Consider the following 11,785-nt stretch of genomic DNA (forward strand, 5'->3'; position numbering starts at 1 on the left):
GAGCTGTCTACCGGGGTTTAGGCTGGCAGTGTCCCACAGACACTGGAGGCCTGGAGGACATAGCACAGACTTGGGCCTCCAGGGGGCTACTGAACCTTCCCCTGTCCCCCTGGAGAATGGACCTCAGGTCAGCACACACTGCTCCTGGGCTCACCCTCAGCTTTTGGGCTGAGACAAGAAGGGGAGGGAAATTGTTACCAGGCCAGAACTGTGGGTGTGTGGGCCGGTGTGCAGACCCTGGGCAGGGGTACCCTTGACAGCAAGTGAGAGGACAAGGAGCCAGGGCCCTAAGCATCTTCCTACAAGTCTGTGGACTGGCCTTGCAGGAGGGCCACATGGTCACCAAGGGGCAGGTGAGTCAACGCACGTGATCTCACTTTCCTTGGACTGGAGGAGACCTTAGAGAGCTGAGGACAGCAGCTCTCACCCACAGCCGGGGCTGGTGACCAGGGGCTCTCAGAGGGAATGAAGAAGCAGATGTGCACACTGGGATTTCCCCCGTTAGATGCCAGGTCAGCCTAAAAAAAAGAGCTGCGGTGTCCGTGGGCACACACGGAGAGGTGTGTGAGTGGCAGGCACCCGTCTGTGGCAGCCACACCCTACCACGGGAGCCCTGTAGAGCTCCGTAAGGCCCCTTCCCTGTGAATGGGGCCACTCCCTAATCTGCTCCCTGCTCTAAGGAGGAGCTGGACTAGGGGCCTCCCTTTGAAGTGCGTGAGCAATGCCTCCAGACACGAAAGCAGGTGCGTGACTTCCCTTCCCGGCAACCCAGTGTCTGAGAGTGAGCCTGGAGGGTGGAGCCCCTAAGGCTACCCCAAGTCTGGAAAGACCCGATCTGGCCACCCTGGTACACCCTGCACCATTCCTGCAGCTCCTTCGAAGAGCCAAGCACTTTTACCTAAGTTATCTCCTTAATCCCCTTGGTAATCCAGAGAAGGATCGGCCCTGTGATATGTGCAAGCACATTGCAAGCTCCTAAATGTAATGAACTTGCCCGAGGTCAGACAGGAGAGACACCAGGCTCAGCACGCAGGCCCACATCCAAAGACGCTTAAGCAGCTGCCGGGGAGTGAAACAGGGCTTTAGACAGAGCAGGTGCAGGACTGCACCCAGATCGGTGGGGCCACGCAGGTAAATGGGGGAGCAGCTGTCCCTAAACTGTCAGCAGCGACTGAGGAGGGCCTTTGGCATGTGTCCTAACAGAGGGGCTACACACTGTGCCCCTGCTTTTCATTCCTTTAAATGAAAGGGGGAAAGCCTTGAACCAGTAAGACAGGGTGGCTCCCCATATCTGGCCATTAGGTCTCAGAACCGGTGAGATAGCTGAGGCCTGGGTGCTGGGGGCCAAGCCGCCTTAGGAGGCTTTTTCTGCCGGTGGAACCTCAAGCCCCACCCCCAATCTCCTGAAGAGACTTTGTATTTTAACAAGACGCCAGTGTTTCCTGCACATGTGAAAATTTAAGGCGCTGACAAGGGCTGCGTATAAATGAGTATATCTTATATCCTATATAAAAGACTTTCCGGGGACTACCAGGGAAGGCGGGGGAGCTGCCTCTCTTTGCTTCGTTTGTTTTGACTGAATCTTTGAAAGATCCGCATGAAAACCTCCTCCGCTGGCTGGCCTGCGCCCACCCCAGCCCACTCCGCAGCCCACAGCAACTTCCCCAGCTCCGGGCTTTGCAGGGCGAAAGCGGAGGACAGACTCTCTCCTGGTTCCCCATTCCTTTGTCTGACAGTGGGATTCATTCACTTCTGTGTTGAACTTTCTGCCAGTTCGAGTCCTCCCGACCCAGCGGCCGCAGGAGAGTGGAAATGTACAGAAGCCCCTTGCAGGCCCAGGGCCTTTTGCAAGGACAGGGCCCCAGAGGGTGGGCGTGCGCGGGCGCGGGGAGGAGGTGGCCGGCCTGGGGACAGCGAGGGCGGGCAGAGGCCCCAGGCAGGACCGACTGCAGGGGTTCGCAGAGCTCTGGCCGCCGGGGTCCAGGAATTCGAGCCCCCGCAGGACACACGTCTAGGTCCACCTCGTCCCTGCCCTCGGGCTTCCTTCCCAAAGGCCCCGGCTCGGAGACCGCTGGACCTTGCTGCGGGCCTCCGCGTTTACCAGCCGCGCTCTTGGGCAAAGGTGCATAAGGTCTCGGGGTTTCAGTTCTGCGGGCTGCGGGGTAGGGATAAAAACACCACCTGCCTCGAGGCACGCACGGTACCTGGAGCGCCGGCCCAGCCCCGCTGCCCGCGGCCCCCAGCCCCCGCCGCCGCGCCGCCCCTAGAGGGCGCCCGGAGCTCACGCGTCGGGGCCCGGCGCCCGCCCGGCCCGGCTCCTAGGCGAGGCCCGCACCGCCGCCCGCAGCCTTTGGGTCTCAGGCTCCTCCCGCTGCCTCCGAAGGAAACTGGGCTCTGCGACCACGGGGTGGAAACGGGAAACCGCGCGCCCGCCGCCCCGCCCCCCCAGCTCTCTCCGAGACCGGGTTTCCTCGCGAAGGCGGCGGGCCACTGGGGCCGGGACCTTGTGGGACCTTGCGGGACCTTGCGGGGTGCTCCGCGGAGCCCCCAAGCCCAGCCGCGGGCACCTGTGGTCCCCGCCAGGCTGGAAGCTGAAGCCGGCCCGGGCCCCCCAGGAATGGAGTTGGACCACCTTCCGCAAAGGCTGGGGCGAGGGGAGGCGAAGCGCAGGGTCGGGGAAACCAGCCAGGAGCTGGCGGGCAGTGACTGGGGGGCCCGTGGGGCAGGCAGCCGAGCACTGGAGGTTGTGCACGCCTGGCACCGCACACCTGTAGCTCCCGGTGTGGCGGTGCACAGCCTGGATGCGTGTGGCGGGGCTGCAGGCAGTGGAGGTGGGGAGTGCGCGGATGTGCCTGTCTGCACACCCCGACACCCATCCCTGCACTCCCCACCACCTTCCCAAACCTGCTCTGGGCTCCTCGGAAAACCCGGCCTGGCTTCAGCCCTCCCTCTGTCTGCTCCTGTCTTTACTCCCCAGGAAAAAAAATTCAGGGAAGGTGCAGGTGGGCAGTGCCTTGACCAACCATGCCAGGACTGACCTGGGGCCAGGGCACACCGGACGGGCCATTTTGAGCGGGCCTGGGAAAACTGCAGCAGCTCCTGCGAGTTGCTTGGGCCGAGGCCTGCTTGTAGATCAGGGAGGCCCGGGAAGGCCCTGGGCGGCTGAGAAGTCCTGGGGAGAAGCAGGACTGAGGGACTGTGTGGAATGGGTACCTGGCAGGGGGACAGATCTGCAGGGACAGGCCGCGGCTGGGGCAGGGAACCCAGGGCTCCCTCTGTGCTGTCCAGAGCGAGGCTCCCGTGGAGGTGTCTCATGAGCCTGCTGCCCACTTCGCCAGCCTGCAGGTCACTTACATTCCAAACAGAGCACCTGTCTGGGTCCTGGGCGGGGGAACCCAGCCTGCTGCCTCCTGGGGGGCATCACAGGCTGTCAGTTCTCATGCGGTGCCCCCAGCGCAGATCTGGGGACACAAAACCTCTGTTATAGTTAACAGGTTGAGCCAGATTCTCTGTACCATCCACCACCCTGCTCGGCAGTTACCCGACCGCCATCCACTTAGCGCCAGGGCTCTGCCTCGCTCAGGGCTCCAGCAGGCAGGGGAATCCGGCAGGCAGGGGAGTCCCTCAGCACCGAAGGTGCCCTCCCCCTGAGGAAGGAAGCGGGACTTTCTGCCCAGACAGGTTTGTTAATTCTTCTCTTCCTCTCCGGCTCCTTGCGCACAATTTTTCAGATGATCTGTTCCTTTTCTATTTTTGCGCAGAGAGCGATCTTCCGGAGGCACTGTGGAAAGCCTGGAGTTTGGAGCGCTCCTCTTGGAGCAGCTGGCCGTGACTCTGACCTTCATGGCCCCCTGGCTCCTGCCCCTTTGCTCAGCTGTCCCCAACTCCTGGGGGGCATCACAGGCCCCCCAGGCCTGTGATGGGGGTAGGCCTAGCCGGAATCTGAGGTTGTATTCTCCAGGGCTCCGGCTTGGCCCCTCGGCCCATGCAGGATTCGCTGAGATTCCGTCCCAACGAATTTTGAGTGGAGAGCCAGGAGTCCTGCCCGGGCCCTCAGTGCCACGGATTCCAACACCACCAGGAGTCTGGCTCCACTGGGAGGCCTTGCCCAGGGCCCCGGTGGGTCAGAGGGCCCGGGAGAGCGTGCCAACCAGGCAGGCAAGCGAGCGCAAAAGCAGGCAGGCCCCTGGGGCAGCTCGGTGGTGGCTCTAAGGCCAAATGCCCGCTTCTGCTTGAGTCCTGATCAGCTGGGCAGGGTGTGAGGACGGAACACAGGGCTGAGGTGCTCCAAGAGGTAACTGTCACAAGGTTCTGAGGCTGGTAGAGGAGTGGGGGAGGTGCCCAAGGCTGCTTGCTTTGTTTTGGAAGTGGGCAGATGGGGTGAGGAGCCTGGGCTTTGGAGCCAGTTTGGAGCGGTCGTGTTGGGTCATCAGCTACTCCCTGCCTCTACCCCAGCTCTTAGGTTGGATAGTCTGTGACCACAAACTGTCCAAGGTCCTCCAGACACAGCAGGTTCATGGGAACGGGGGAGTCCGGAGACTCTGTCTTCCAGGAGTCTGACACTGATCCTGAGCCTCCGAGATGCAAATGAAGGAGACAAACCAGGTCCTGCAAGGAAAACACGGATTTGGTGGCCTTGTCCTGTCAGGATTGGTGAGGACAGCCAGACTTGCCCAGCCAGAATAATTCTACGGTGTGAGAGGTTCTTCCCAGATCTTTCTCAGCCCCGGAGGCTGACGGGGCACTGCCGGACGCTGCAGACGGGGCACTGCCGCCAGAGCCTGTCCTACAGCTCACACACAGGCTGCCTGATGTCTCACCTGGAGAAGGAGGGCAGGAAAGACACCCAAGTCCTTTAGACCTAGAACCCTCTTGCTGAGATCCAGGAGGCCCATGGGTGAGGGAACCCAAGTTCCACACAGCCGGATTTCCCCCTGGGCTTCCTTGGGTGGGAGGCTGCTGTTCTTGCTGCCCTTGTATTGCGAGCTTCAGTGGCTGCCAGGGCAGGACTAGGACAGTGGCTCTGGTGGTTTTGCTCAGTCACAGAGCGCTCAGCTCTGCAGGCCTGTACATGCGCTGCTCCCCACCAACTTGTAGCTCCTAGCTGCAAAGTTTGCTCACTGTCCAATCCCAAAGGAAAAGGTTCCTGTCCCCCAGCTCTAGACTCTTCCTTGGCTAGCAAGTTCCCCAGATCCACGAATACCCCACTTCTTCCAGAAAAGCAGTGAAACATTTGTCTGCAGTTGGTCTGGTCAGGAGCTAGACGTTATGGGGTATGTTCTGCGGCTGCAGTCAGAATGGTCTGGAGATTCCCTGGAGGTCCTTGGGACTTCACTTCTTCAGATTCCTCACTGGCCAGGCTAACGCCGCTGTGAGCTGGGAAGTCCCACTGAGAGCACAGAGAGGATCCAGGCTCTGGTTCCTGGTTTGGGGGGCCCCGTCCCTGCAGCCTGCTGGGAAGGGCACACAGCCCCAGAACTCCTGGCAGATTCGGGTTCCTTCCTAGTGTACCTGCATTTTCACCTCGGGTTCCCATGCTTGTATATCTTCACCAAACAGTTACATTCACCTACCACCACCCACACCCCCAGGGGCCATCTCCCCAGTGATCATAGCCCTCACTACCTTCATGGCCCCAGTCATGTACTGTCACACACAAGTGCATGCGGTACATGAAAACACATGGCTCACACATGGTTATATCTCACACACAGCTACACTCACAATTAATGACAACCATAAACATTCACATATTTAACAAAAATAGATTCACAGAGAAACTAATGTATGCTCTCACAAATTCACACACACTCAGAAAAATGGGTGACCGAAAGACAGTCATATGGGCACATGGTTACACACACACCGCTGTGAGCCATGCGTACAGTGATAGTTTCGATTTTCATTTTAAACAGAAACAAGTGTTTACATGCAAGAATTACAAACCCAATTGCACACTTAAACACGATCACAAGATCACATACATTCACTATCAGGAACATCCTGATTGCCCACATTACTACAAACACACCACACACACACACAACTCACAAACACTAGCAATTCTAGGGCAGCCTGCCCCTCTGCAGAGCCCAAGAGCGCTGCTCACCCACATCTCTCAGGCTGAGGTCCCCGCACGGCCCCTGAAGCCCCAGTTCCACCATCCAAGTAGCTGCAAGATGTTTGGCTCAGGGGCTGGGGATTTAGCTCAGCGGCAAAAAGCGCCTGCCTGGCAAGCGCAAGGTCGTGAGTTTGGTTCCCAGTACCGGAGAAAAACCAAAAAAAAAACAAAAACAAAAAAAAAACAGCTTAAGATGTTTGGCTCAGCAAGGAGCAGGCAGCCCTGACTCCGGATCCCGAGGGTTTTATTTTTTTTCCACATAAATTACACAAGCACTTTATAAAATGGTACACAGAAAACACCTTATAAGTGCATAATTTAACCCCCCCTTACAAACAGGATCTGGAGAATGTGCTGAGTTTGGGTGACAACCTGTCTGTCATACCTGGGTTCAGCGGGGATGTGTGGTGGGGCCCTGGGGGCCAGCCAGGTGAGGCTGTGGTGTCTCAGGCGGTGTGTCACAGTGTGGCGTGGCCTTGCACTGGAGGGGACCATGCTGCCCAGAATGAGTGTGGGTCACCCTCAGCCTGTGCCCAGTTGTGAGGGTCAGCAGTATGTAAGCCATGACCAGGACACTCTGCCACGTCATCCTTCGTGGCTCTGGGGTGACGCCAGGGGGGACAGTGACACCGCCTTTGCGTGGGCCTCTGGTATAGGTGCTGAGTGGGACACAGAGGGGCTTCTCAGAGCAAGTTCGGAGAGCAGCCTGGGGGAGTCCCAGAAACCCTGCTGCCACTACTTCCTGACCTCTTTGTCCCTTGTGAGAATCAGAATAAACGGAAACAGAGGAGAACTGAGAGGCTCTGGACACTTCCAGCAGGCATGGGATGTGCAGGCTCCCGGGCAGAAGTCCCGCGTCCTTGTCCCCGGGGCTGTTCTCTTCACCTCTACTGAAGACAGGTCGTGGTGGCTGTGGCAGGCAGTGGCAGGAGTGTGGGGGCCAGCACAAGGGCTTCAGTTCCCCCCTGCTCAGAGGACAGGGGTGGGGAGAGTCTTGTCCCCGAGCCTAGGGGCTCTCCTTGGCCTGGGGTCCCCTAGGGTGGAGCGGGCAGGGTCACTCGCAGGCTGATGCCACCGACGTGACACTGGTGATCTTCGTGGAGTCGTCAGACCAGGGCTGCAGGTTCTGCAGGGCGAACAGGGAAGAGTTGTGCACGCACAGGGGGTCGGCCGGCAGGGGCTGCGCCAGGCTCTTCTGGAAGGCCTCCTGCTGCAGCTGCAGGAGAATGCGGTTTGCCTGCTGCCTCTCGGCCTCGCGCTCCTCCGCGGTCTGTCGCCTGCACCGGGAACAAGCTGTTACTGGCGGAGTCCTGCGGCTCCACAGGCTGGGGAAGCTCTGCAGGACTGCTCCTGTTCTGCCGCCCCCAACACCAGCTCGGGTCCCTTTAACTCAGTCCCTCCTCGTGAGGGTCCTGACTGTGAGTGAGCCTGGAGACGCCCAGAGTGGACACAGCTGAGGTATTCCCGAGGTATGCAGCAGTAGGAAAGCCCCATAGGCTCAAACTGCCGGCCTCCCTGCCCACAACCGCGGGGGCAGCTGGCCTCGGGTGGCCGGTCCCCTCTCCAGCCCCTCGCGCCCAGGGCCCTTTCCCCCAAGAACAGGGCACAGAGGCCACGGCCAGCAGCTAGGCCTGACCCCTTTCCTCTGGCTCTCTCCCGGGCCTCGGACCTCCTGTCCCAGCCCGTGCCCTGCTGGGGCTCCCACCACCGACCAGCTTCCTCCAAGGAGGAGGAGGCCGTCCTGGCTAGGCTAGCGACGACTCAATTATTCCATTTAATGCCTTCCCTCCACCCTGTCAACTGAGCTCAAACGTCGTCTCTAAGGTGGACAGACCTAATGGGAGTCCCGGGGGCCTCCAGAAGCAATTTGTAGCGGATCGATGAAGCCGCTTTGCGAAGCGTTCGCGCGTCTCCTCCCGCGCGGCTGGGCCTTTAGCCCGGGTATCCGTCCCCCTCTCATCTTTCCTCCTTCCCTGCATTTCAGACCGCCCGAACGTTTCTCTCCCATTGAGCTCCTGTCTGTCTCTAGTTTTCTCTGATCGCTGCCCCTTCGTTCTCTCCAAATTAGGAGAATTTGTTTGAAACGAAACTGTCGGTTTTAATCACCAGAAGCTTTCCTTTACTACACACAAGATTTCTTCGGTCTGCCTGTCTCCTATTTTGCAGGAAAGGGGGATATACCTTTGTCTCTACCCTTTGTGTTTCGATTTCTCTTTGCCCGCCGCTGCCTTTCTGTGCACCCGGGAGGGGGGAAGAGGGGGCTTTGGCTTCCTCCCCGCTGGCCGCACCCCATAGTAAACCTGGAAAATACCAGCGACCCCTCCCGCCCGGCCGCCTTGCCCACTCTCCCTTTACCGGCTTCCCAAGGGCTGGAGCCCGTTCCCCGCCCCTTTCCCGGCAGCAGGAATGTTGGTGAGGGGCGGTAGGCTCGCAGGGCCGCGGCTTCCTTTGTGGCCCCGAAGGCGGAATCCCAGGCAGATTCCTCGCCTCCATTCAGAAAAAGCGGAAACCCCGATTCCTTCCTCCCGCCCCAGGCCCACCCGGCCGGCGCCGCAGACTTCGCCTGACTCCCTCTCCCTCTCTCCCCGCGGCGTGTGTGCCGTGTGCGGCTCCGAGGGAGCACACCGGTGCGCGAGGTGCAGGGGTGCCTCTGGACAGGCGCTCGGGGTGCACAGAGCGGGTTGCCTAGGAGTGCGCGAGGGCAGGGGAGAGCCGAAAGCGAAACCCAGAGATAGGTACATGCATGTGAAAAGACAAAAATGAGCGTGTAGTAAGTGTAGCTCTGACGGCAGAAGGGAAAATCTCTCTCCCTCTCGCGCTCTCTCTCTCTCTCACACACACACACACCCATCTGCTCCTAATTGATCCCCCTTTCAGTGGGACCCGTGAAACCCCGCCACAGCCGGCGCGGATTGATTTTCCCCTCGCCGACGGCGGGGACGGCGCGCAGAGGCCGGGCGCCGGGGGAGGAGCGGCCGAAGGGCCGGGTCTGGGGCCCAGCGCGCTGCGGGTGGCTGGAGCTCAAGGCACAGGCCATTCTGCCCCCAGACCTCCGAGACAGAGGAGGGTCTCCCGTAAATGCAGGTTTGAGCAATCAAAAATCCCCAAGCAGTCAGTGAGCCTGGAAGCCGGGATCCCGGAGCTCCACACCTCTGTGTGCCCCAGTGGCGGAGGAGACCAGACGCATCTACACAGGTAGTGCGTGGTTCCGCGAGCCCCGAAACCTCCGGTGACACAGGGTTCTCCAGCCCCACCCAGCCACGACTGCTTCCAGCTCCCCAAGAGCTTTGCCGGAGCCCTCTCCTCCAGACCGCTCAGAAAGCAGCGCGGGGAGGGGCGCGCGCTCCGCACTCCGAAAGAGGCCGAGCAGCGGCCCGCGCTCACCTCCACTTCGTCCGCCGGTTCTGGAACCAGGTTTTGACCTGCGCATCGGTCATTTTGAGCGCCTTGGCCAGGGCTGCGCGCTCCGCCGAGGCCAAGTACTTCTGGCGGTGGAAGCGCTTCTCCAGCTCGCAGATCTGCAGGCGCGTAAAGGAGGTGCGTGGCTTCTTCTTCTTGGGGGGTGTCCGGTTCTGGTAGGGGTGACCTATACGGCGTGTTACAGTGAAGGGTGAGAGGGCCACTGGAGCGGGAGACAGACAGACGGCAGAGGCAAGCGGCAGAGCGTCAGGAGGCATCCCAAGCCCGACACCCCGCGAGCCGGCAGCGCACTGGCTGGACCCCTAAGCAAGGCCTTGCTCCTCCCGGCAGCCCTGAACCCTGAGCGCGAGGCAGGAAAGGGCCTCCTCCAGGCCGAAGCTTCCACTGCGCCCACTTTCACCCCCCCTCACGGGCCTGGGGCTCCCTAAACTAGGAACAGCAGCCTCCGACCTGCTCCCCCTCACCTCCTTGGTGCTCTGTAAAAGGCAAAGGGTGATCAAGGCTTCTCATTCTAGGTCCAGACCTGCGCCTCAGCCAGAGCCCCACATGGCCCCACAATATAGGACAGGCACAGGCCTACAAGGTGCACACCCCACTGGCGGGCACGCACACGTAGATGAGCCGGGCACAGGCACACAGGGCAATACAAGGCCACAGCTGTACCCTCCCTCAGAACCCCACTCAGGCAGGAACCCCAGGGCAGGCGGCAGCTCCCCAGAGCAGCCCTGTGCAGAGTCCCTTAAAGGTGTGTGCTCACACACACACACACACACACACACACACAGGACAGTGGAGTCCAGTCTGGGGTTCAGGCAGACTCTTTCAAGACTGGCTGGCCTGGGTAGGGCACCAGGCCCCACCTCCTTAGGCCTGAGGACACTGAGTTTAGGGCACTGGGGCCCCCTGAGTTAGGGCCATAGACCCATAACCAAAGTCGCTGGTCTGTGCCAACCTACCCCCCCCACAACACACTCTTTAGCACCAGAACGTGGGCAGAGCCTGGGGAACAGCCTGCTTTCTCGGCCTGGAACAGAGGCAGGGTCCTGGAGTTCCTGAGGGCCATCTAGCTGAGACTAGCTATAGGCTTCCTCTCCCTCCACAGCTGCACGGGATGTGTAAACACACACACACCTTTCACAGTTGGGCCCTGGCACTCCGCTCCGGGAGCCTAGCAGCAGCCTGTGCCTCCTGCTACCCCTCTCCTTCGAGGCCCAGCTGGTGAATCCCGCATAATTCCTAGCAGCCTCCCAGCAGGGCTGGAGGACCTGGGCGGCGGGAAGATCTGGGAAGAGCATGGCCTCACATCCGGGGAGAGGTGAGGGGAGAGGGCAATGGGGGCCTGGAGAAGAGGCAGGGATGCGCCTACGCGGAAGGGGCTCCAGGAAGCTGTGAGCAGAGGCCTAGAGAAGAGGCTGCGGCTGCCAAGGGCGCGCTCATCCCGAGAGGCCTCCTCCAGCCGCGGTCGATCACTGGGCAGCCGTGCATTATTCACCCCGAAGATCCCGGGGCCGAGACGCCGAGCCGGGACGGAAGGCAAATAAGGTTCGCCTGTCCCGGGCAGCCCGGCTCCCAGCGCCCACAGTCCGGGAAGGAGTCGGCTAGCACGCCGGGCCCAGAGCGCGGAGGACGAGCGCAGGGACAGGAGGTAGAGAGCCGGTTCCTCTCTTGTGTCTGATCCGGAGCCTCACTACCTCATCAGAAAACGACAGCCGGGAGAGAAGGAACATTTTGTTCACAGCGCACCTCTGTCTCTGAGATCCCTGAGCCTCAAATAGTGACAGAAAGTGTAGCTGAAGCTATGGCCCTCTTCCTGCTGTCCGAGTTGGCCCGGGATCCCGAGGGGACCGTGGGTCGCATCTCTGAGCAGGGGTCCTGCAGGAGCGGCGAGGGGCCCAAGCTGCGAGAACTCGGGGAGCCTGGCGATCCTGGGGTGGGCGCCCAACTTGGGAAAGACACCGGGAGCAGCCAGCGACCCTGCGCTCGGAGGGCCTTCGTGGCCACCGGCGGCGGGAAGGGGAGCACAGAGCCCGAGCCGCGGCCAGGCTGGCGCGCGTGGGCCGGACTCACCTGTGAACCTGTCCTTTGTGTATCTGCGGTTGCTCTCCATCCAGGGAAAGGTGAGGCCGGTGAGGTTGTTGACGCCTGGCACGGCAGGCACGGCGGGCACAGTGGGCAAGCCGGCGGCGAGGGGCTGGGGGTGGGCCACGGCTCCGGCCAGGGGCCTGTGCGCTGGCACCCTGATCA

The 11,785-nt window shown here is 60.9% G+C and overlaps 1 protein-coding gene across 1 annotated transcript; it reads right to left on the reverse strand.

Moving 5' to 3' along the window:
• Positions 1-6,317: 6,317 nt before the first annotated feature.
• On the reverse strand, positions 6,318-11,780 carry Tlx1 (T-cell leukemia homeobox 1; the record flags this gene model as incomplete). Its single annotated transcript, XM_005403934.2, has 3 exons — positions 6,318-7,398; positions 9,506-9,743; positions 11,609-11,780. Coding segments are annotated over 3 exons (633 nt in total), but the record flags the coding sequence as incomplete, so codon positions are not given.
• Positions 11,781-11,785: the final 5 nt, after the last annotated feature.

Source organism: Chinchilla lanigera, unplaced genomic scaffold (assembly GCF_000276665.1).
Source record: "Chinchilla lanigera isolate Chin_1 unplaced genomic scaffold, ChiLan1.0 scaffold00084, whole genome shotgun sequence".
Taxonomy (NCBI): domain Eukaryota; kingdom Metazoa; phylum Chordata; class Mammalia; order Rodentia; family Chinchillidae; genus Chinchilla; species Chinchilla lanigera.